The sequence below is a fragment of the Eucyclogobius newberryi genome, unplaced genomic scaffold, assembly GCF_026437365.1.
Source record: "Eucyclogobius newberryi isolate DKJ021-1_F unplaced genomic scaffold, fEucNew1.0.hap1 SCAF_2, whole genome shotgun sequence".
Taxonomy (NCBI): Eukaryota; Metazoa; Chordata; class Actinopteri; order Gobiiformes; family Gobiidae; genus Eucyclogobius; species Eucyclogobius newberryi.
In genome coordinates, this window is record NW_027315834.1 from 5,442,266 (window position 1) to 5,469,317 (window position 27,052).

The 27,052-nt window shown below is 39.7% G+C and overlaps 1 protein-coding gene across 3 annotated transcripts in view; it reads left to right on the top strand.

Moving 5' to 3' along the window:
* The window catches only part of chchd3a (coiled-coil-helix-coiled-coil-helix domain containing 3a), a 140,638-nt gene that overhangs the window by 17,303 nt on the left and 96,283 nt on the right, over nucleotides 1-27,052 (top strand). For all 3 annotated transcript variants that reach the window (XM_072454088.1, XM_072454091.1, XM_072454090.1), the window contains exons 3-4: nucleotides 1,651-1,744; nucleotides 19,284-19,464. In XM_072454088.1, coding sequence (XP_072310189.1) covers nucleotides 1,651-1,744; nucleotides 19,284-19,464 — 275 coding nt within the window. The remainder of the gene's footprint in view (nucleotides 1-1,650; nucleotides 1,745-19,283; nucleotides 19,465-27,052) is intronic.

A 27,052-nucleotide genomic window follows, 5' to 3' on the forward strand; every position in this document is an offset into this window, starting at 1 on the left:
GGATTAAGTTGTTGATGTGAAATAGCAAACAAACAAATAAAATAGATATTACTTCCTAAATCCCAACAGTGTGTTTTGGTGAATTCTATAATAGCAAAGTGCCATAATAATGTTGAAAGGATTGGTCATTGTTGGCAGCAGAACAGACTCTTGTGAAATAATGAGTCTTGGCATGCACTATTTTGTGGCGTTAACTGGTGTTAATGTGTCTGCTAAGAAATACATTGCTTTTGTCCACCTTTTTGTTAATGTCATTTAGCAGAAATTAGGTTTTGGTGTTCGCCTTTACCTCTTTCGGCTGGACCTGCAGTTACCAAGCATTACCAGTTAATAATAGACCCAGACAATAGGGATTATCCCATCTAACTAATGCAATGACAGAGTAATCTTGACACTCACAGACACTCCCCCCAGCTTGCGCCTCCTTGTGTGTTCAGAGCACGTTTTGGACCAGGGCCTCTTTACTTTCATGCTTAATTACCTGCCAAGATGGAGCGCTGAGGACATGCAGTCACACATGTCGTGAATATAGCTGGATAGGTTGATGTTTTGGACACCGTGGAGGAGTGGGACCTGTAATGTTTCACTTTAATATGAGGGATATTCTTGTCTTGTCTCTACCAACACACCTTTGAAGTTTGCTTGCCCAAAGGCCTTGTGAATATAGAATACTATACAGCTAAACAAATAGTACCATGCATTGAATACAAAATATTTATTTCCAGTTGTGTTTTGAGAAATATGGAATCGTGCTCCAACAATGAATTGACCAATCGTAACTGGTCGACTATAAAATGTAATTTTGATTGTCATAATTTTTATCTGAAATATATATACTCTAATAAACAAACTTTTCTTTTTTTTTGTCCGAAGGCTTTAATTGACAGGACAGTTGCCACATACAATGGGGAGAGAGGTGGTTGCAGCAACCACACATGTGCAATGCTTTTATCCACTGCTCCACCGGCGAGCACATTATTTGTAAATATCCTCCTATCTAGAAGCATTCAGTCACCATATTTCAACTTTTAATGAGTCAAAATGTATTCAAAATGTCTAAATGTACAATAGAAATAATTGTTTGACTCGTATTGTGGACTTTCTCTTCTAACGATTATCAAGAAATAAAGTAAAACAATATAACGGAGTGGTCTTTTCTCAAAAGTGAATGTTTAATTCTGTTGTACAATTAGAATTAATCTCTGCCACTTGTGGATTCATCGGTCACAGAACTGATTCGTCTACATGTCTCTCTGGCCCTACATTGAGCTCGTCCCCACCAAGGGATTCGCATTCATTTTATAGATTACATGTTGAGCAGATGGTCACATGACTTACTTTAATAGGAAAATTAACATTTCTTACAGGCAGATTTACAGGCTGGAAGGCAAAGGTACAAGAAAACAAAGGGGGCAAGGCCACAGGAAAAAGGACAGTGTGTCACATTTGCATAAAGTGATTTCACACCTCTTACTGTTAAAAGATCAATACTGGGCATCCTGGTCCCCCCAGGAGGTCCCCTAAGGAGACAAAAACAAAAAATAATCTTTTTGATTATCACTAACTCAAAATTTCTGTATCAAAAGGTCTTGATTTTTTAACTAAAATGTTTTCTGTTCTGTTTGCCTGTTTTTATCTTAAATATTCCAGTTGATGAAGAGGCCTTGAAGAAGAAGATCACAGAGGAATTGAGTATAGGTCTGGAGAAGGACCGAGCCAAGGCAGAACAAGAGCTACAAGCCTGGTAATGTGCCCATCCCACTCATTACATGTGAAGACAGCATTGTGTGGTATTATAATAGCAAATGTTTTTTTTAAAGGGTTTTAAGTGCTAACAAGGAGTACTTTTTAAAAAGATTTTTGCTGCTATGAACGATCTTTAACCTCTTGTGGTAAAGTTGGATCAAAATGTGGTGCACAGTTTAATGGCCACTCCGTCCTCTGTATAGCAGAAGTTCACAAATGTTTCAAGCCTAAAGCCGAGTTCACATCGCTGCATCCAAATTTGCGCCAGATGACGGAGTTGGACGCCTGAACATTAGAAGGCAGATGCCCTGGACGCCCGTCCAGAGGACGCCTCAGACCCACATCCAAAAAATAAACTCACCAGTCTTGCGTCCGAGGCGTCCAGCGCACATGTGCGTCTGGGGGGTTGTTGTGTTTCCCTGTGTAGCGGTGCGATGGCAGAACAGGTGGAGAAAGTGGCTTTGGTTTATTAACTTTACAAAGTCCCAAAACGGAGGCGATGGGCTCCGGGGCTTGTCTTGGACCCACAGATACTTCAGAGGTGAGCAGAGTTTAGTCAATATCATTATTTGCTCAAAAATGCAAAAAAAATTCAGCTTTATTCAACTTTTCTGCGTTGGCCACTCTTGCAAAAATCCTCAAAACGTGCCGCAAAAACGCTGGACGCGTACACATAGACTTTGAGTGTAAACTGGATACTTTGGTATGAACGGGCCTTAAGAAAATATTTGTCCCTCTGAGTACCACCAGTACTAATACACCAAGCTGTTACTTCTGTATTAATATCGAATTAGCAATTTATTTTCATTTATTTTTGACTGAGAGATTATTAGACGTTCAACGTTTTATAACTTTATGTAATTCTTAAATTGTGGAGTGGTCGTTAGATAACAAACTAATGATCCATACATACAACACATGTTTATTAGCATTAAGTGGTACAAACATCATCAAACAGTAACACTTGTGGCTAAATTTCTTTCATTCATTCAATACACATCATTGAGCGCAGCTTTCTTTTGTGTTTCTAAATAAACTTGTGCAGTTGCATTACCAGAGTCTAACTTTATTTGTTAGTTTCCAGAGTTGCCCATTAATCTCCCTTACCCTTTTCCTTTCTGCCTCCCTGTTCCGTTGTGGACAATGATATATTGACTCCAGGTAGTGCGCTGGTGTCAATGCCTGTTTTGGTCCTGGCATTAGAAAAACCAAGGACATTTCCCTGTGTTAGCGCATTCCACGCTCATTAATAGTCAAAAAGGTCAGAGCAGTCTTTCCGATCCCCGCTGCGTTTTCCAATCTTCCCCACTCTCTTCCGAAGCACATCAGCCACTTTTCCTGCCTGCTCCTCCTTCTATCTACCTCTTTGGATCAATTAATCACGCCTGGCAAACGAGCCTGCCATTCTGTGGTCATTTCATGTGCGTTGAGTGGATGATCTATTAGTTTGGTCTGATGAAGAAACATACTTGTTCTTGTGTGGAGTATACTTGACTTTTTCTAATATTGTATACTACGAGCCTTGAAATAATTATTCTTGCGTCCCTGTCAACATGACAGATACCAATCATTTGGTACCAATCATCTGGTACCTGTCATGGCTAATTTTGAATCAGTCACAAGTGTGTGTTTTATTGCTGTGTAATTTATTTGGCATTTGAACATTGTAAGACACAGTAAACACGGTGGTCTTTCCTCGTCTCCCACCTTAGTCACAGTGAAGCCAAGTGCTACATACGCTTCCTCATATTTCCTCGTCTTATTAACTTTTGGGTGACTTTTGTTTGTTTCGTTATTAGGGATGTCAAAATATTCATTTTAGTCACGATTATCATGAGGAGAAATATCACGATTTTACGATTATTCACAATTTTCAGTAAAAAGTAAGCAAACATTTATATTATATATTTTTAAACAATTAACTTCCCTACTCTTTAATTCAGTGTATTCATTTAAAAATGGCCACAAATGTATTAAATTATTTAAATGTATGCTTATTGGCCCCTCATTGTAGCTTTTTTAAGCATTATATCTTATTAGTGAGATGATTTCCATGGTAACGCTCGGGGGAGGGGCTTGAAACCTTGAGAGTCACTTTCCTTTGTCTCGCACCAACAACAAACAGATTGTGAAGAAGAAAAAAGCATTTACAGGTAAGATTACGCTCTGGAACTACCCGTCTCCTCTTCTCTCTTTCCATCCCTCTCCCTCTCCTCCTCTGTGCGTTCCGTGGCTCCACTTTGCGAGCCGCACTGAGCGAGTGCTTTGCGCTCCAGCGCCGTCAGCGGTGTCCGAGGCTTAAAACGCAGGATTCACGCCGCAAAAACACGCGTCCACTTAGACTTTGAATGTAAACTGCACGCTTTGACGCCGCGAAGTGAATGGGCCATTAGAAAATTCTAAATGGGGTCACACGCGCCAAAATATTTGCGTCGGTCAGTATGTCCGGAGCCTTTATTTTTTTACTTTTTTCTTTTATTACTCTCAAATATCACTATGTTTAGCAAGTATTGAGACAAAAATAATTGAATAAACAGGACAGACCTTCCCTGAACTGTTTTACAATGTCAAAAATATCATAACTAGTATAGCATTATAGTATTAAATAAGGCCGTGGCTGGAGAGCCGCGGCGCGGAAACTCTAACCTTAACCCTAACCTTAACCCGGCGCGGTCTAAAACGGCGATAAAACGCGGTCAAATAGCGGCGCAGTTTCAGGAGCCGCGGCGCGCGGCCGGCACAAAAATAACATGGCAGTTTCGGCTGCGCGCCGCGGCTCTGCAGACACTCCCATTAAATAATGCTATAATGTATGAGATTCTTGTATTACTTATATTTGTGTCCCTGGGTTTCTTTAAAATATGCTTTGTGAACTCAATCCAGATTTAAAAACAGAAAACGCAATACTTAATACTACAAAAAAAAAAAAAATAATTGGATAGAACATGCATTTTTTCTTCCCTTGTCAGCTGCTCTCTCCACTCGCCTCTTTGACCTCCAAGAAGCAGGTGCACATACCATAATGTTGGGTAATTGTGCCTTGGTCAGTCTGTAATGGCCCTCCGAAATGTACCAGTGGATGAGCTTCTGATTATTCTCTAAATGCTCTTTATCTGTACAATAAATGAACTGTCGTCTACTTTCAGCGGTTAGCATTAGCATTGACTCACTTCATTTTATGCTGCTATTTAAGAAGACATAATAATGATAGAAGTTGCTCCCTGTAGCTATATCAACTGACGGACAGGACTGGAATTTCAACGGCCAACTATGGCTACAATGATTGATTCACTAATCGTGGCTCGTCAACTAAAAAACAATCGCTGTAGTATTTTGATTTTGGACCATACAGTCTCTGAAACACATACACCTTTTTACAACAAATACAGTAGCTTTATAAAATTGATATAGCAAAAAATAATGAACTATTTCTGGTTTTCATCAATATTACACTTCATTTGTAAATATTCTTTATCTAGAAGCCTTCAGTCACCATATTGCAACCTCTATTTGGTTGATAATATATTTATCAAAGTCTCAATGTACAATAGAAAGAATCATTTGACTAGTTGACAAAAATAATAATAGTCATCTTGACTGTCGACATTTTTATTTCTTGCATCTCATTGATGGTAAGCTTGTGATCTTGAATTAAGACTGCATTGTGCAAGTTTAGTTGTTTTATTGTTGGCAAAAACTGCACTTCCTGTCCTCTGTCGATTAAACTTTGCATTCATCTGCAGGAAACAATGTTTGTTGGTGATAAACAAAGCAGGGTGAAGGTGGTCTGCCCCGGATGTGTTCAATGTGTTGTGAGGAAACGCGGTGACTTTTGGAGCAGTTTTTAGCCCGAGGTAAAGGCTTTGTGAGTGTGACTGTGTGAGAGCCAGCTAACAAGAACCCGCAGGAAAACGGCTGCTCTGCTGGAAAACTCAGAAACCTGCAGGTCACTATTATACAGCTCTCGCTCACTCCACAAACCCCCCAAACCCAGGGTCATTCCCTGTCTAAGCAACAGTGTCTCTGCTATTGTAGTAAATACACCTTGCCTTAGCCCTGGAATAAAACTCCTTAAACATTTCTTCAGCTTTGCGCTTTTTACTGCTTAACGGAGATTAAAATTTGATTCTCACACCGAACGATGACATTTTAGTGTGCATCTTTCCACCTTCCAAAGAATCTGAATTGATAACTTGACATGAATAATGGAAGGTGAATAATCAGCGACGCACAAACTACAACACCAGGGCTCAGATTAAGGATTTTCACTTGTATAGCAGTGCTGCTAAATAATAAATAAATAAATAAAAAATAAATATAAATAATAAAATATAATAATTTTCAAATTTGTATAGCAATTTGATAATTGCATAGCAAAACATGAAAGTGGCTAACAATCAATATTTTCCATTGATATAACACGATTATTTATTTAAATTGTATTTGTAAACATTCTATTAACTTTTAAACACTTAAAAAAAAGAAAAAGAAAACTTAAGTAAGCAAATAAAATTAGTTGTTGAACAAATTAATCAACACAGACAGATGGCCTTATTTACAACTTTCTTCCATATCATCATCAATCAGATGACTATTTGCAGGAGTATTAAGCTTCTGATGGAAAAATAAAGGTTGCTGTGGTGTCCATCATGGTGTATTTTATGTATTCAAATTGTACCGCTCTATTTGACGTTCCGTTCCATTTTTTGTTTTGCTATTTGATGACTGTCCCTAAGTACTCTCGTCTCGGCTCCAGCTGCACATTTGATGACGGTCCCTAAGCACTCGTCTCGGCCCTGTCTGCACATTCGGAGCCGTGTGATTCGCTGCGCCCCAAAATACGCATCTGATTGTTAAAAACGAGGTTGTAGTCACTTGGCAGTATAAATATGAGTATTTTGGCATGTGAATGATCTGCAAAGACTTTTGCGTTTAGGAGCTATTGACCTCGGAAGTCCGAATCTGTGACGCTAACTTTACCGCTCGTGGTTCCTCCCACTTTCAGACTCTGTGACAGCAGCGGGACTCGTCAAGTCAACACAGGGTCCTACATTGTGTCATGCCGTTATTGACGATCGATTGACGAGTGATCAGTACTTTTAGGCGCCTTGGTGGTTGAACAATTGAACACGCATTTTTATATAACCTGGGGTTATGACGCGTTCTTGCAACCACCCCCCATCAGTTTGCAGATCCGAGGAAAGGATATAGTCTGTAATATAGCTAAAAACTGCGGGAATCAATCAAAAAAACACTCTGGGTACATGTATGAAGCACAAATAGCAATGTAAGAAGGTTAAAAGCTCTGAAAAGTCGATTTTGCATGTTACGGGACCTTTAAACAAATTCAATATAGACTCATTTTCTTCACAAGGTACAGTTTCTCAAATGCACAACTAAACACTCTGAACTTTGAAATCAAATTGTAATAAAGCTAACCGGTTAACCACATGGAAGCCACATATGTGGATGTCAAGTTTTTGTTTTGTTAAATGATCCCGCGACCCCGAAAGGGAACAAGCGGTAGAAAGTGGATGGATGGATGGATTATCGCACAAGCAAAAATGTGTAAATTAACTTAAATCTAAAATGTGTAAATTAACTTAAATCTAAAATGTTCTTTGTCTGGCTGTTTATGTCATGTTAACATTACTTCATCCAGGGCATCTGCCTTCTGAAAATTAGATTTTCCTGAAGCTAGTAACATACAAGAGGAATGACAACTTTTTACATCTGAATGAATGAATACTTGTGGTTTATTGTAAGATTACGATGCTGCTTCTCACAATAATTGTAACACTAAAATTGGATATTATATGGGATGTTACTATATCCAAATGTTAGTGTTACGGTTATTGTAAGAAGAAGCATGACGATTTTACAAATATTCCCAATTGTTGGCACTTTGACCAAACCTTGAAATCTTAACTTTACTTCCTTTCATAAGTGTGTTTGATGACTCATATGTAGTTTGAGTTTTTGGAGTATAGTTTGAATCAAAATACTTATTGTCGCTGCTCACAATTCTCACAATTATTATGTTTTAGTTCTTAGGATTATATTGTGATCTGAATAATCACGATAATCGATTCACCAAATGGTCTTGACATCCCTAATCGTGACATCTCTACTGTGATATGAGAATATGAATGAAGACCACTGCACAGAACTAGAGAAAGCGGAGTGGTGGTGTTTAAACTATAAGCTGGGGGGTTTTCAGCTCACCTCAGACCTCATAAATGAACTCCAAAGATGAGGCTTTGCATTTTTTTGTTCTGGCTGCACTGAAGTGACGCTTGGTGAGGAGTTAATTTGTGAGCAGCCTAAACTCATTTGTGGCACCGAGCGGCTGGAGGGAGCAGATTTGCCTGTGCCACTTCTCTGTGAGCCATTGGAGCAGAACTGCAGAAAGGAAGAGCCAGAGTAGAGCAATCCTCACTCTATGTCTCAGTCTACCTGTAAAACTCCCAAACGTGCTACTTTCAACCGAAATTTGTTTTGTTTTTTGGGGTTATTAAGTGATAGTGTTGTCAAAAGTATCGCAAATCAGACACTAATCGATGAACCAAAAAGTCATTTGAGCAAGTATTGATACTGAAAAAAATCACATAAATAGGACAAAATATTACCTTTTCCAGAACGGTTTTAGAATTATTTTGCCTATTTTGAGTATCAATACTATTCCTTACTATTGAGATTGAGTTTATAATTTTACACTATTAAGTTTTAAATTATAACACACAGATAATATAATTACATTTAGTTCATTGTAAACCATAATCTAGATCTAAACCAAACCAAACAGGTAAAAAAAAAAAAAAGTCTATGACATGAACCATATGACCCGGAGTCAAACATTTTTGAATAATCTGCGCGCAGGTGCTCTTCCGGGGGCCGCGCGCAGGGACGGAGCTGCTCCGTCACAGACTCCAGCTGGAAAAATTGCTTCACGCGCTCTTATCTTTTGACTTAATTTATACTTCATTTAATGCTATTTTGCGTTGTCGGCGGTACTTTATAAAAACATTTTGATAATAACTTATTATTATTTTTATTGTAGAAATCAATCATCTAAGTGCGGCGGATCCGTAAACCAAGTAACAAAATAACTTCCCATCCATAGTAAATACTCCATCCATTAAGGCTCTAGCACTAAGCTTGGGTAAGATCCATGCAATTTTATACTTTGGAAAAATGTTGAGGATATTTCTATTCTCTTGCATGAGTGGATACACTGTAAAGAGGGCACTCTCCTCCAATTGCTTTTCCCTCTCATAAAATCGGTCATATAGCTATAAAAGTAACACACCTGCACAGCCATTGCGACTGAAGAAATGTCTTTGAAGTGCACTGTCTTGAAAGGAAAGCTAATGCATTTTACTGTGGCGTAATCTGCTGGTTACTCACACCATTCAAGACCTGCGGGACATTCAAAAATGTAGATAATTTGTAGGAAGCCTGTGGACCAAAAAGCATAGTAATGTTCAAAATGATTCAGTCATGGTAAAATCCCATCCCTTAGTTAAAGGCTAAAGCTTGATTCTCAAATGTCAGAGCTCACATATTTTAGAGACTGAGACCAAATATTGCCTTGTAACTAAAGCTTTCTGTTTCTGCTTTCTGTTTAATCTGAGATTACTGTGATTGGTTACATCCTCTTGTCATTCATTCAGAGCAACAGAAGCTCACCAATAGGATTGCCATATTGATTTTGTGTACACTGTAAATGTATGTAACCTGTGAGACTTAAATAAAGTTGTTTAAAAACAAAAAGGAGATAGCGCGATCTATTTTAAGATTTGAGAAAAAAAATGGCTGTAATTACCTTCTGAATTCATCATTAAAATATCAGCTGAGAGTATATACTTCACTTTGAAATTAAAGTGTTTTGTGAGGCTCGGAGTGAGAGCACTTAAAGGTGGAATGGACGATTTTTTTCAGCAATTTTTTTAATCATATTTCCTCGTGGCGTGGATAAATCATTTGTCCTGCCACGTATCAATCATAAAACGCACCTATCGCTCACCTGCAGCCGCGTGCGGTTCGTCCCCACGTTTCCGCGTGCCTAAGCGCATGGATCTATTATAATATAGTTCCCTCAGTGTACGGGGCAAAATAAAGACGGAGAAAGACAGTTCGAGCTGACGCAGAAGTGGACAGAAATCTATGGGAGACGAGAGATGCGATGCGCTCCGTTGCGCTAATAAACAAACGCACGTGTGTGTTGTATCAGTCCGCACGCCTGCGTTCTCAAATCGCCAAAAAATCGTCCATTGCGCCTTTTAATAAACAGGACTCATCAAACAAGCTTGAATAATTTCAATTTAGTTTACTTTTGTAATGCCCAAAATTACAACAGCATTTGCCTAGAAGGGCGACCGTGAAATAGAGAAGCAGATTAAACTATGTTCACAGGAATTTAGCAAATGGATAATGTCCCAGCATCCCCTGTCCTTAGACCCACCTTCCCGACAAGAAAAACCTAAAAAAACAAACAGATGAAGAGCTGTTCATCTAGTATAGAGCGCTCCTCCAGGCAGTAGAGGAGCATCCAGAGCTACAGGTCAGATTCGGCAGTGTCTGAATCGGTGCCACTCCCTGAGAGAAATGGAAGAATGAGAAAAACATATGAACATCATTGAACAAACACAGGTGAACTACAGTATTTAATGTTATTGATAGGGAAAGTAGTCAGAAGCAGAGGATAGTGCTCAAGCTGCCATACTTCCCCCTTTATAGTTGCTCATAGGGCAGCGTAGCTGGGAAACTGTAGGTTTTTATTTCTGTTTCAAAGATGAAAGTTTCAATACAACTTCAGGTATGTTTTTGATGAGGGTTATAACATGTTATAACATGGTTTAAAATTTTGAATATGTGTCCTTTAATATCACCCAGCCGTAAACCTCACATGTTCGCGAGACACTTATATATATATAAAAAAAAATAAAAAATCATTACCCCATTTCGTTTGTTTTCAACACACTTTTACCTTCTGTTTGCAGCCGCTCCGTTATCCATTTTGTTCACGTGTCTTGGTGTGTCAGGCCCTGTGTATAGCTCTATAAAATATTCATAGTCAGCATTCTACATAATTTCCTACATCAATATTGCATTGTGGCTTTAAATGCCTTTGTTTCTGGGGGCTTTGTTGGAGCCAGGATTGTTTTGCTGCTGCTCGGTCAGAAATGGTGTAGCTAGCTGGCACAACCAGGCCCGGAGTAATTGTTATGAGGACGACGTGTAGATGATTAAAATGGGTAAATGCTTGGTCATTTTATATGTAGACTTTGATATTGTGAACCTGCTTGGAAATATGGTCTTCATTTATATTATTATAACTAATGCCACATGATTCTAAAAACATATTGCTTATATCGGTCGGACGAGCAGTCATAACAGATTTTTCTAGACCACATACACTTCAGGCATGCTTCTCTTTGCATGGTCAGAAAAGGATATTTTTTGGTGGTTTTCGATAGGTGGTGTAAGGGTTTTCTCCGGTGATACTTCGAAATCATTTTTTGAGCTCAGAGCTTGTTAAGTCCTGGAATAGTCCTAGTTTAGACTTGTTTTGACTATATACAGTATCCCCTGACCTGTTAAAGTTTGAAAATCACAGCTCTTTGGATTAGCTCCAAGTTGGACAAATATAGAGGGTTGCATCAGGAATGGCATCCAGAATAAAATGTATAAATTGGTATTGAAAAGCACAACTCTTTTTTGGAGAGAAATGCTACTATATATATATATATATATATATATATATATATATATATATATATATATATATATATATAAAATATACTAGTTTCTTCTTATTATTATACCTTGACATGTTTTGCCTGCGCCTTCCTCAGCTCAACATATGTTTGCACTGTTTTCCCATTTGGAGCAGTAGGACGACGGCGTCATTTGCAGCCCGACTTCCTCAGAACTGAATCCCAGGTATGAGACAGTTGGTATGCCCTCTCGTCGCGGTTTACAGTCTGGTGAGCGCGTTTCTGGATCTCAATGGCCTCCCTGATCCACTTATGGTATTTGCTGCTCTCTGTGTCTATGACCTTACTGTTGTCCCAGTCCATGACATGGTTCTCCCTCTTGTTCTCCCTCTGAGGTTGCAGACTTAAGTTGTTCCTGATGGGAATGTTGCTAAGTGTCTCGGGTGCATGTTTTGGCTGTTTCTTTTTCACATTCAGTTTTGTGTTCTTTTTTTTTCGTGTATGAGTTAGTTTGACAGGAGAACAGATGTTATTGCTATTTTGTTTGTCCGTAATTCTTGTTTGTCATCCCTCTATTTTTGGCTGTGCTTGCTGTTTCCCTTTGTTGATGGCCCATTTTGGATAATTACTTTCTTTTAATGCGTTTGTGATGTGTTCCTCCTCCTATGTTCTTGTGTAATGAAATCGATCCGGTTGAAAAGTGTGCTTATTACTGAAGGTTTGTGCTCCAAGTAGGAAGACAGCGCCAAAATCTGTTTAATTCAGCTGACCAGACGCATCACAGCAACATCAGTGACACAAGGTGCAGTGCATCCGGAAAGTATTCGGTTTCACTTTCCCATATTTTATTGTTAGTCTTTTTCGAAAATGGATTCAATTTATTATTTCCCTCAAAATATAATTTCACATAATGACAATGTGAAATAAGGCAGTTTGAATGATTTGCAAAATTATTAAAAATAAAAAACAAAAGCACTGGTACATAAGTATTCAAAGCGTTTCCCATGACACTCAAAATAGAGCTCAGGTACATCTTTTTCCAGTCATCATCCTTTAGGTGCTTCTACATCTTGATTGGAGTCCACCTGTGGTTGATTGGACATGATTTGGAAAAGCACACACTTATGAATACTTTTCGGATGCTCCGTATATTACAAACAGTAATACAGTATTTGGGGAAACCGTGAGAGTAACTGTTTGGGCTTAACATCTGATTTCTGATTTTAAATTAATGTAATTAGCCGGACAAAGTGTTACATAATGCAGAATATGTGGTATTTTAGGATAGGGCACAAGATGTTAGATGTCTTGTTTGGTGCAAGAAACATAAATGTTCTATTAGATACAATTATAGGGGGTGCGAAGGCGCTATATTATGCTAAATCAACTTTCATGAGTTTTTAACCTTGCTACTACAGTGTTTCCTCATCAGTTTACTCAAAGTTGTATTTTGATTGATGTGTTGTCCTGCAACTGAGGCTAGAGTGCTCAGAAAATTCCTGTTTTTACCTACCCCCTATTCCTGCCCACATTCCTGTAATTCATCATGAATAAATTAGGACTCAGAGTGACACATCTAGGGTCTAAAATGTCACATAGCCACTTTTCAAAAACAGAAACATGTAAATGAAAATTACTATGAAGAGGGGTGGGGCTGTTCAGTTCAGACAATGGACCCATTTCTATTAAGCCATTGAACAAAATTAGAAATTACGATCTACTTATGTTATAGTTCAATACCATGTACCTGAAAAAACATAATATGTCTTTTTGAAATATTGTCAGAATAAAGCATTTGGCACTTGTAGACTGAATTCATAGTCCGAAGAGTAACAAAAACTTTATTACTCAAGTAGGAGTAAAAGTATGATCCGAAAACTACTACTACTGAGTAATTCACTCAGGACTACCCAATTCTGATATTATTTTCAATATAATTCATTCTTACCCTGGAAATCAGTAAATGGAAAGAATAAAAACATTTTTTTGAAGATGCCCTCACAAACCCCTAAAATTAGATATATTATCTTGCTTTGACATTAACTTAATTTGAGTTTCATAATTTGAAAGCAACATTTTTCTTAAGTATCACTTTACATTTTCCTTCGTTTGATACTCCGATCTTATCTTGACTAACTCTCCTCTTCTCTCGCTCTTGTGGAGTTTGTTCTCTGAATTTTTTTTAGTTATTTTTGTGGAAAGGCTAAGCGCCGCCCGACCCTCCTGTGCTCTGCTTCCTTTTCAAATTAATGACTCCTGAATGTGTCTGACTCTCTATCTTCCTGTCTCCTAGATTCAGTCCAGTGAGCCATCAAAACAGGGTTACCAGGCCAAGATTATCCCCACTTCTCTATCCACTATACTGTGCCAAATATCAACCTTATCCTCTGAAGACATTACATTTTTTATCCTCCCTCTCGCTCCCTCTCTCCTCTTTTCTTTCTCTACATCTGAATCAACAGTGCTCTGCTCACCGGCTCCCTCTCCTGCACGCTGCCAATCTTCTACAGTCGAATGAAAAATGCGTCCAATATCCCAGGGACAGGGCAATAATGACTGGAAAGCAATAGAGGTGAAGCAGACAGATAGCATCCAGCTGGTGATAGCACTCTTTGCTTGGGTTAGCACTTGTGGGGAAGTCAGTTGAAAGACTTTTTTTCCCTCCCTTTTCTTCCCTGGGTGTCTGTTTCCCCAAACTTGTCTCATTTCCACAGTTTTGTAAACACAGTGGTTGACTTTTCTCATTGAATACTGGAGCAGTGGGAGAAAGATTTGTTTTTAAAAGTCACATTTTTAGAGCAGAGTTTGCCAAGTTTATACAGTATGACAGGTTAGACTACAGATTTCACTAAAACATAGTGAACAGAATTATATTTCACATTTGACTAAACATTTTGCCCGTTTACCCCCGGTTTAACATTTTTTGTAAAATTTCTAATTGTACTTCCTGGTTGGACATGTGCAGCAAATATGACATAGGTAAGGGTAATTCCACTACCACTACTTAGCAACCAGACCGTAACCAAGGGTCAAAATCCATATAAATGATTTGACCAAAAAAAAAAACATATAACACTTTAATTTGTTGAATGATGGTTTAAACTCTTACATTTCAAAATTTCTTCACAAACTACAACTTTACAGAAGTAAAACTATGACAAATATTTACCACAGGTGCTATCCTACTAAACTTAGTCATGATTAGAAATATAGACTTTAGGCTTGCATTTATTCAATGTATTGTTTAGGTTTATTGCAAAAGAATGGGGCGTCCTTTCCACAGATCTGACAGGTAACTTTTGCCTGGTATGTCTCCTTCGTGGAGTTAGATACTACATGTAAGTTGCAGACCTTCCACCAGAGAGGTAACATAGTCCACCCTGAAAAATCTAGGCGTTGTGGTTTAAGGTGTTTGCTCCCCCGCTCGACTGTTTGCCGAATATCTCTCTCACCATTTCCCACTGCAGCCATTGGGCCAGAATGTAATATGTGTAATTTTTTTTAGCCCCAAATAAGTAATACATTTCTGGTGTTTCGCCTTTTAACTGAATGTAGCCTACTGTTAAACCAATAGTACAGTGGTCCCCAAACTTTTTGACTCGAGGGCCACATTGGGTTCTAAAATTTGGCTGAGGGGTCGGGCCAGGAAAATATGGTGTGTTTGTGTGAACTAATGAATTACTATAAATTACACGCAATATTTGACCTGTAACTTAGGGTTAGGGTTAGGCAACAAATGCAAGGCTCAATGCACAAATTGTTTTCCAGATGCATTAAATAATGATTCATTATCTACTGTCTTCTACTGTCCACAGGAGTCTTCTTCAGTGTGTCAAACACTTGCTCTTCCTGCTTGATTGGCCCCGGTGGCCGTTTTTTGTGCGAGCAGTGCACTATGTGCGAGCAGTGCACTATGTGCGAGCAGTGCACTATGTGCGAGCAGTGCACTATGTGCGAGCAGTGCACTATGTGCGAGCAGTGCACTATGTGCGAGCAGTACACTGTGCGAGTAGTGCACAGCTGCGTAGGCGCAGCTTAGAGGGAACTGTGGCTATCTCTTGGGGAAATGTGGGCATTACAGGCGAAAGGTAATATGGCCAGCCGCAGTATCGTGAGTTTGAATCCCGACTCCGACATTTGCTGCATGTCCTCCTTTCTCTCTCATCATTCCCCTTCCTTTCTTTCTCATTCCATCTACTGTCTAATAAAGCCTACGGCAAAATACATAAATAAAATATAACATTTAAAAAATATATATATAACTTGGACAAGCTTGGCGGGCCGGATTGAAACCGGATGTGGCCCGCGGGCTATAGTTTGGGGACCACTGCAATAGTACAAATGTTTATCTATATCACCTAATGAATTTGTATAATTATAGCTATATAATATAGCTAAGGCCAATTTAGAATAATAAAAAATATGAAAGATTATAGCACCAATTATAATAATAATAATAATAATAATTTATATTAAATAACTGCTACAATTCTGACCACGTCTATAAAATAACTACTATACATATTGTAAAAAAAGAAAATTACCATTGCTACTGCTTTTACTGCATTGAAAATATTGCTAATACTAGTACAATACTCAAAGATGCCAACTAAAATGTATCCGCAGTTTGAATTGCATAGAGGGGAAAATTAGTACATTTGGCAGTGGAATATAATAATAATAATTTGATTTCGATTTGGTTATTGATAAGATAATTGACAAATAACTGCAGTTTAAGACAGACATCAAACAATGATGTGTATATGACCAGAGCAGCACGTGTGGGAATCCGTCTGTAAACCAACAAAAAACCTCCAAACGTGTCTCGTGCACATCTCTGATACTACTTTCTTTTTGCTGATGTTATCGTACAGTAGTGGTTTAATAATAGATAAGCTCGGGTCTACGGTTGCTCTGGCGGCGCATACTTTAGCAGGCCTTTCGATCACCGGCTCTCCCCTGTCACAGCCGCAACAATAGCGTCAGGCGGGAGTTCAGCGAGAGGTGGCGTATAGGGGCATTAGCAGGAAGGGAGACGAGGGGAGGAGGCGGTGGTGGTGGGGTAAATGGTAAAAGGCCATTAGGAGGTTCAGAGTGAGAAGGAGAGGGAGAGAGTCCAGGCCTGGTGATGGATGGCGTGTGCTGACGTCTGCTGACCACTGGACTGAAACTGGACGTAGCTGCTCTCGCGCCCCTTCTCTTTCCATCTTTTGTCCTTTCGCTCTTTCGTCCTCTCCTACTCAATCCCTCTCCATCGTTTTCGTATGTGTTCTTTGTCTTTCCTAATCTATCCCTCACTTATTTCCTCAAATCCTCTCTTAGTCTTTCTCCGTCTCTATAGTCATGTTTTGACTGGTTCACTTTGAAGCGGATCGGGGTGGTCCGATCGTATGTGAACCGTACCGGCTCGTTTAAGTGACCCTGAGAATTAGTAGCTTCCAATGTGATCTGGCTCGCTTTGGCTCTTGGAACGCTTTTGAGGGAGATGCCTGGACAATAGAGAATGTACCGTAGGTGAAAGCAAGAATGCAAAAAGGCAGACATAAACAGAAAATCACCATTTCTCACAAAACGCTGACTTGATCTTGTGATAAACTGTTGTATTTCCAGTGTTGGTAACTTATACTGTATGTTGAGCTGACTGACTTGGCATTTGTTTACTTTAGCTATAGCTCACAGGACCACAAACTTGCTATTACGTTTGGGTGACGTTTTTGCCTATATAGATGATTACAATATCAACACTTTTTCGATATATTGTGCTGCCTTAATTGAAATCCAGTTTGAAATGTTAGTATTGTGACAGCACTACTTTCTTCACTCCCTTTTTCTCTCTCCCGTCCTCTCTTCTCTCCTCTTTGCTTCACTTCCTCTGGGCCAAACATGTCACGTCGCCACAGCCCAGTCCCTCTACTGCCTCTTTCCATCAGCCCGTCTCTTTTGGCTCTCTGACGTTTAGTGGTGCTACTGGCTAAACGTCCCATGCTCGTACAGTATATTTATTAGACCTACCTGTCTAGCAAGGTGATGAGATATATAGACCTTTTTGCCCACTTTACACCAGTGAGTATATTTCCTCCAGACAACCCATATGGCGTTATGGAGTTCAATTTAAAAGTTCATTGACAGAAGGGAATAAGAGATGTTGGGTGCATTTAGGCTAATAATGAATGTACCGGTACTCATTTTTTGAATAAGGAAAAAGTGTTTTACATACATTCTGTACATTCATACATTCATACTGTAAGTACTAAAGTAAATATACTCAAGAGCATGTTTAAAGGTCAATAATAATACAAATGCACAAAGGTGGTTAGCGCTCTTGCCTCCCAAGAAGGAGATCATGGTTTCGATTCCCGGACCAGACCAACATCACATGATCTCTCTGGGTGGAGTCTGCATGTCCTCCCCGTGTTACTGTGGGTTCTCTCCTAGTTCTCCGCCTTCCTCCCACCATCCAAAGACATGCATGTGTTAGGTGTTGGCCACTGTCCAGGGTGTACCCCGCCTAAGGCCCGAAGTCACTGGGATAGGCTCCAGTCACCCGCGACCCCGAAAGGGAACAAGCGGTAGAAAATGGATGGATGGAATATTATTATGTCCTTTTAACAGTGTGACTTGAATAACATGGCTGACATTTTTTCCTGGCCTGTTTACAATAACTGCATTTGCCACTACTTCCACCATCATTAGCTTAAGTTCGTCCTGACTTGTTGCTCTGTTTGATTTTAGAAGCTGTCATATCCACATATTCTTCAATATTTTAAGTTATTGCTGTGTTTATTTTACCTCTCTTCCTCTCGCTTGTTGGCGGAGAAGGAGATTCAGGGACGCTCCGATCAAACCGCCTTGTCGCGCTGAAGGCAGTGCGTTGCTAGGCGACTGTGAGAATCTGATGACAGGGTTCAAGCGCTGGTCTTGTTTCTGCATGGAGCATATTTACATAGTCTATATCACTTTTACATTACAAATTAATACTGCCAGGATGTTATGTTATGAAGGAGAAATTACATAAATCTGAACCATACATTATGAATCCATTAGAAGGCCTAGAAGTTTCCTGTCAGGTCTCAAACATAAATCATCTACTTTTCCACTATAGAGATTTGCATACACAATTACTACATTTGTTTAATATGTTAAACAAATGTTGTAACTGTAGTTCTATTCTAGACCCTTGTTGAATGTATACATAATAATACAATTAGAAAATAAAAAAATAAATATAAGTATTGATGTAACCTTTTAAAAAGTCAGCTTTTTTTTAACTTATTGTGATATCATCTAATTAAAATTATTTTGGCCATTATAATCATGATAAAAAATTGCAATATCTTCCCATGCATAGTGCTGGTTTAGAGTAGCTGGAGCTTATCCTGGGGGTTTGGAAAGCCAAATATTTTAGTCAAGGGGCCACACATACTGTATGCTAGGCTCTGTGGATTTGAGTGTCCCTCCCACTCTTCATCAAACGTTTATGCTATAATGTACTGTCTAATAAAACCCATGGGCCTTCTTTTGTGATGGCTTTTTGTAGGTGTAGTTTGCAGATAGCGCTTTGATATGGGAAAGAATCAATGTAAAAGTGATGTGTCCATCCCGAAGACACCTGTCATGCTGGCAATGTCAAATAAATATGGGAAAGAGTGTCTGGAATGCTATGTATGTGGTCTGTAATTTCTTTGTGATTTTAAATCATTTTTCCTGTTTTGTGAAGCACTTTGAATTGCCTTGTGTATGAAATGTGCTCTACAAATAAACTTGCTTTGCCTTGCCTAGGCTTAATGCTTATTCCTATTCCCTTCCATGGCACTATAGGTTGGAGTCAGAGAAGGCCCGCGCTTTGGCACACGCCCAGGATACAGCTCAGTTCCAGGCAACGGGGGACGTGTCCAGGATCCTGACTGCAGAAAGAGCGGCCGCCCAAGACAACCTCCAACAAGCCATCATCCGAGAGAGGATTGCCACGGAGGACGAGAAACGCAGGGCACAACTCTATGTAAGTCCAACTCCACTCTTTTACCTCATCATTTAACTAGTACAACAGATCACGGCAACAATCTCAACAAATGAACCTAGAACAATCAAAGTGGATATATACAAATATATATAGAACAGCAACAGACAGTGGTATGCGTCCTTACTGTATCTCTTTGACAATATATAGAAATGTAGATAATATTGTGAATGTTGCTTTGAAGAGAAGCAACATTTTAATGTCAAGTACATATATTGAGTATACTGTGAATGACAAAAGTTCAAAATAAATATCATTTTATGTCAATCATAATTCATGAACTATTGCTATTACTTTTGTTTCTCATGTTTTGTAATCCTACGTCAACATACCATTTAATAGAGGGATGGTGCCGTTACTTTGTTCATTTTAGCTACATAACCTTGTGCACACAGGCACACATACAGATGAGGCTGTTTTTTTAACCAAAATAGTTTCTGTCTGATGTTCCCACAACTGTCATCTCCAACGGCGACACAGGGTCACAGGTGATGTAAGCCAATGTGCATATTACAAATTGAGTTCAACGCTCATTTCCACAGGAATGAAGGGCTAGCTGGTTTTCAAACGGTTTTACTATTTTACCTCAAATAAACTGATGATGTAGGACACATGTTTAGGACACATGTTATGCAAAATTGACTTTCTTGAGCTTTTAACAATCGTACGTAGTTCCCTCACCAAAAAAACACTGGAAGTTGTATTAAGCTTCATTCACACTTGTTGATGTTTAGTAAGTCCTCTCACTCTAAGCCTCAGAACGTCATAGATACGGTATATAAATCTAGCTGTCTATTCTAGCGGTATAACTTAATATAAGTTTAATAATAACTTATACCTCCCTCCTCATCCTTGGGCATTATGGAGCCTTCATTTTGGAATGCCTACGTCTTTATTTCCTGTAAATTGCCCTTGCAGACAAACGTTCTTCAGCACACAGCCACAGACAGCGCATTGTTTTCCAAAAGAAAAACATATTTTCCCCAGAGTGTGGCCTCTGTTTACAAACCTGTTCTATTGATTATATAGCTCATTTCACACACGCTCATCATCGTAATAGAAAAATGAATAATTTTGTGGTGAGCAGAGAGGAGGGGCGGATTCAGCCTCGGGACAAGTGTGAGAGGGATTCTTCATTTGGAACAACAATCAAATCAAATGGAGAAAGATGGTGGGTGAAAAGACGTATGTGACGTGTTCTTCTCTTTTGTGTTTGGAAAAATATTCTTATCACAGCAGAGTAATGGTATAATTCAGAGGTGTCCAAACTTTTTTGTTGAGGGTCGCATATTGAAACTTAAACCAAGCAAAGGGTTAGGATTAGACAGGTCTGTCTTACACAATTTATTTATATATTGGATATATAATGTCCAAAATTGTATATTGAACAGATTTAAACATTCATTTGTACTATTAGCAATTCATCTGTAAAACTCAGAGGGTACCATTTAAAAATAAGATTTAAATACACAAACTATAAGCCCAGAGAATAGACGACACAAAACTGGCCCTACAACTCAACTCTTTCTACTGCAGATTTGACACCTCCTCCCCCACTCCGGCCACCTCTTCCAACCCAACCCCGGTCCCCCCCACCTTCCCCACCCTTCTCACAGTTCAGGAACAGGATGTATGCAGACTATTCCGTAAATCCAACACGCAAAAAGCTGCTGGACCAGACGGCGTCACCCCGGCCACCTTAAGACACTGCGCAGGTGAGCTGGCCCCTGTCTTCACTGGCATTTTTAACACCTTCCTGGAGTCATGCCTTGTCCCAGCCTGCTTCAAGTCGTCCATCATTGTTCCTGTCCTCAAGAAGCCCCGGATCACTGGACTTAATGACTACAGACCCGTGGCGCTGACGTCTGTAGTCATGAAGTAATTTGAGCGCCTGGTCCTCCCCCACCTCAAGTCCCTCACCTCCCCCCTGCTGGACCCCCTGCAGTTCGCCTACAAAGCCAACAGCTCTGTGGACGACGCCATCAACCTAGCACTCCTCTTCACCCTGCAGCATCTGGACTCCCCGGGAACCTACGCCAGGATCCTGTTTGTGGACTTTAGCTCTGCATTCAACACCATCCTCCCCGCTCTGCTCCAGGACAAGCTCTCCCATCTCAACGTGCCTGACTCCACCTGCAGGTGGATCACTGACTTCCTGATGGATCTGAGGCAGTGCATGCGGCTAGGGAAGAATGTCTCAGACACTCGGACTATCACCACAGGAACTCCACAGGGCTGTGTACTTTCTCCTTGTACACAAACGGCTGCACCTCCAGCCACGACTCCGTGAAACTGATCAAGTTTGCGGACAACACCACCTTCATCGGGCTCATCTCGGACGGGGATGAGTCTGTCTACAGGAGGGAGGTGGACTGGCTGGTGTCCTGGTGCAGCAGTAGTAACCTGGAGTTCAACGCCCAGAAGACAGTGGAGATGATCGTGGACTTCAGGAAAGTCACAGCCCCCCAGCCCCCCTCACCATCTCAGACTCCCCCATCTCCACTGTGGACTCCCTCCGCTTTATTGGCTCCACTCTCACAGCAGCTGAGGAAAGCCAATCTGACAGCGCAGATGATGGTGCAGTTCTACATGGCCATCACTGAGTCTATCCTCACTTCCTCCATCACCGTGTGGTACGCTGGAGCCACAGCCAGAGACAAACAGAGACTACAGCGCATCGTGCGCTCTGCTGAGAAGGTGATCGGCCGCGAACTTCCATCTCTACAGGACCTGTATGTTTCCAGGGCTCTGGGACGTGCAGGTTGGATCACAGCCGACCCTTCTCACCCTGGACATGGACTATTTGAGCCACTCCCCTCAGGCAGGAGGCTACGGTCCATTCGGACCAGAACCTCCCGTCACAAGAACAGTTTCTTTCCCTCTGACGTTGAACTCATGAACACTACCTAAGCACCTTGCACTCACTCACACTTTATATTTTATTATGTACATATCACCACTTCCTATTGCACTACATAACTTTATACTGTATTATGTACATATCATGCCGTTTAGTATTCAGTGTTCAATGTTTTGTTGTTTGTGTTGCACCAAATCACCAGTTCCTATGTCTGTGAATTTTTGTTTATCGACAAATGGCAATAAACCCTTTTCTGATTCTGATTCTGATTCTGATAATTGATAAGTGATAAGGCATGCATCTAAAAACTGCACATGTGCTTTAAGGAATGTGGAATCAAAGCTGCACATATGCTTTTGGGAGCGTGTGATCAAAGGTGCACATATGTTTTAGGTAATGTGCAAGCAAAGCTGCACGTATGCTTTAGGTTATGTGCAATCCAAGCTTCATGTATGCTTGAGGGAGTGTGCAATCAAAGCTGCACATATGCTTAAGGAATGTGCAATCAAGGAGGGTCCATCACCTGCTTTTCTTCATGGAGATGTAATAGCTTGTAACGCTCACACTCCAAATGATAGAATTTGTAGTTATTCAAAGCTGGCCTTATCCTTAATTTAAAAGTTTAAAACTATAGAACATACTAGAACAAACTAGATCATCTTCAATGGTATGTAAAAGAGATGATAAGGCCAATATATCTTTTGATTGGTAATCCCTCACAGACGTGTACCCCGCATGTCACCCCTGGAGTGCTTTATTGTCCTTAGGAGACGGAAACTCTTCCACCGCCCGTGTCTTTGCTGGATCCATCTCCATGCCTCTTGCTGTGACAATGTGCCCCAGGAACTGGAGATGGTGGTGCAGTTCTACACGGCCATCATTGAGTCCATCCTTACCTCCTCCATCACCGTGTGGTACGCTGGAGCCACAGCCAGGGACAAACAGAGACTACGGTGCATTTTGCGTTCTGCTGAGAAGGTGATCAGCTGCAGACTTCCATCTCTGCAGGACCTGTACGTCTCGAGGGCTCTGGGACGAACAAGTCAGATCACAGCCGACCCCTCTCACACTGGACACAGACTATTTGAGCCTCTGCCGACGGACTCATGAACACTTCCTAAATACTGTCACTTCAACCATAGTTGAATCACTCATTGCCCTGTTCATTTCCTGCGCTACATCTGTAAATTCAACTGTAAATTTGCTAATTCTGTTCTTTGACAATGACTATAAACCTTTTCTGATTCTAATTCTAAATCATCTCCCCATACTATCCACCATATGTAACACTCACAATGATTGTGAGGGATTACCAATTAAAAGGTTTATTTGGTTTATGATCTCTTTTAAATACCATCCTATATATAATATCGATAATAATATCCTATATCTATATTTTCAAACTTCAAATTAACGATGGAGAGCTTTGAGTGACTACAAATCATATTTGGACACTTTTGAAAAACAATAATTGTCCAACAAAGTTTCATATACTGCCCCTTTAATGTTAGTCTTTAACCTTGGAACACTGGATATGGATTATCAACGCTAGGAGGACGTGCGCAAGGTTAAAGACTGCAATAAAAATGCCTGCAATTGAAAAAATGCATGATAGATAAGTTGTGAAACATTATAGACAAAGCATTAACCTCTCCATGACAATTGGTTACGGGCTTCCTCTCACCAGAATAACCTTTAATTGTGAATGAAGAGCTACATTGACAAGTGAATTTCTATATTGTGGTATTCTGTATTAGTCGGTGTAATGCTTATTTAGCCTAATTTTTGCCTTTTTGCCAGTTTTGAATTCCCCCAGTCTTCCTGATGCCCTCATACATTGTAAAATTTCAATTTAGCATTAAGTCTATATCCTAATGCAGCATATGTGTAATTAATTAAAAATATTTTGTTCTAAAATCCCAGTTGTACTGTATATACTGTAATGCTTTTTCTCCATTACTTAAGCATGTTTTTGCAATGTTGAGGTCATTGTGGGTGTTTCAGACTTAGGGCTTTCAAAGTGTTATCCTATCTATCTTTCTTTCCAGAAGATGAGCTCAAATCTAGCACAGCATGAAGACACAGCTTGTAACCCCAAAGGCTAACCTGGAGCCTTCTGCCGCTGTTTGAGCTCACAAAAGAAATTGATTTCATTTTTGCACAGTAACTCATATTTGTCAAAAAGTTGACCTCAAAGTTGTTGATGGACAATGTTTTTCCCCCCAATGTATCTCTGCCATCAGCAACTCTGGGCTCTAAAATATTGGCCATATAAAACCCCATTACCCTATGTTTAGTCTATACAGCCACGCCAGGCTTGTTATTTGTAGATAGAAATGTTGTGAAATAACTGCTTTGAATTGGATTAATCTGCATGCAGCACCCCTAAGGTGTAAAACTAGTCGTTTTAAGAGCCTGCACATTGCAAACTATAGGAGCTTTATGTTAACATTGTGTTCTTCTTTATAAAAGCAGTTGACATTTACAATTGACATTTCCATTTGCTTCCTCCGTACAGAAAAAATACTGTACATAAAGTAAAACGCTGTTTTACATGTGCATGTGTGTGATAATACCTCCATTTCTGTATTATTTTTGAGTGTTAAAAAAAAATAAAAAAATCAGTGGTTTATCTGGCCAGACACAGTGCTGCTGGAAACACTGTTATAATTGTCAAGTCTAGCGCCTCATCACAGCAACCCTTTTAAAACTTTTTATAGAGACAAGCATTCGCCAAAGAAAACTCCCATTCATTTTTATTGGTAACTCCTACTTCCCACTTCCCACAGTGAACTCAGCTTTGGTTTTATGGTCTTTTCTCTTGACCTTCTATGTGTGTCTATATATTTCAAATTACTTTACAGTTATGTCCAAAGTAGGGTGGCACAACAAACTATTAAAACGGCGTTCATGTTTAGTCCCGTGAAGACAGATTTACTAAGAGGACGATTGCTATTTAAATACACTTTGCTTATGGAAGAGATTCCTAGATGGACTATTCTCCTGATCTTAAATCATATTATATTAGATTAAATACATGCTATTAAAAGTTGTGTACATCTTGCTGCGCGTCTTGGTCCACATGGCTGTATCATATGCCATTCATGACTTTAATCTGTTTCTTCAATGAATGATTTTCAACTGAACGTTCTCTGTGGTGTAACTCTCCTCGTGACTGTGATTAATTTATCTCTTATTTCTTCTTAAATATATGCCATGATAATGATTGACAGTTCCTCATGTTTGATTGGTCGGCTGCTCTGTGGATGGGCACAGATTAATTTAAAATCCGGTGTTGACAGAGTGAGTTGTGAACCTGCTTTTTATTAGCATTTATCTTGAGACGCTCACATACGAGTTTGTCTATTTGGGCAAGAGAAACACATCCAGGGTCAGTTCAGCCAGCTTCGTAGTACAAGCCTCAAGTTTAGTCCCAGTTTTGATGTAGAGTTTGTGCAAGCGTGTGAATATACTAATATATTAGGAAACAAAATATAATACATAACAGTGTTCTCGCTGGGCTGAGGGTGGCGGGCTGTAGGCGGCGCTCAATGGATGGATGGATATGGAAAGCCAATATGATTACATTCCGTCACTTAGGAGCGGCGTATCTGGGCGTATTTTCCGACGCTTTTACAAAATAAAGCGGTGCTTTTAACGCTGTGCGCTGTAAACGAGCGCCATAATTTGGGATTTTTTTCTAATTTATTTAACTTTTTTTTTTTTTGATAGAACAACTTTTTGGAATTAAGCATTGGAATTAAGTCAAAATGTTTTTGTTTTGCTTTCCCCTCACAATCATCACCACGTCAAACACAAGATTTCTCATATAGCGTTGGCCTACTCCAAATCAGTTCCTGCACCTTGAGACCTTTATACATGCAAATCTGTGTGGAAAGTTCTCCCCCATGTGCGCCGATTTTTAACTACCACCGCTTTCATTACTGCACACCCACGCAGCGCAGCCTGTTCCTCAAGTTGTACTGCACATAAGTGATAGTAATTGGAAGATGAAATCGCCCCTGATTGATGTGGGGAGTCAATATCATGAAGGAGAAGGCGCGTGTGGTTTTGCTATCCACTGCACATCATATGGAGCCTGGTAATGCTTTCCGAGGCAATTTGTTTTGTTTCAGTTTTTCCTTGTAAACTTGTCAGCACCTCGTGTATTACCTCCCCCGCCAAAAGCATTTTTTATAACTTATAATAAAATCTGATTGTTTTGATTATGGTCGTTTCTCTGTTTTCAAGTCCCACCTTTGTAGGCTATTTGTTTTGTCTGAAGATTGTCACATTATTTCGCAAGGACTTATTCCAGAGAAATGGGGTTTTGCTGCAGAGAGATGAATGCCAATCGAAATTACATTGTTTTTGCCGTTAGTGTTTGCAGTGATAAGCTCGAATGAAGCACACTGTGTTGTCGATTGGGTTTAAGTCGATCTGTCAAACAGGGTAGATTACAAAGTTGTTGATGTGATTTTGACAATTATAATTTTTCGCTCTCCCATCAACTTCAATGTTATTTTTATATTTATGTCACTTTTCTGCAGAAGCCGGTTAACAAACATCTGTCTCTCTTTCAATTTACTGGTATTTTATTAGCTCAAAATAACTTGAAAATCATTTTACTGTGAGCATCGTCTTCTCTCCAAAGATCTGACCAGTAATTTGGCCTGATTGTGTCACCTCTCTGTCTCCATATGGTTAAAT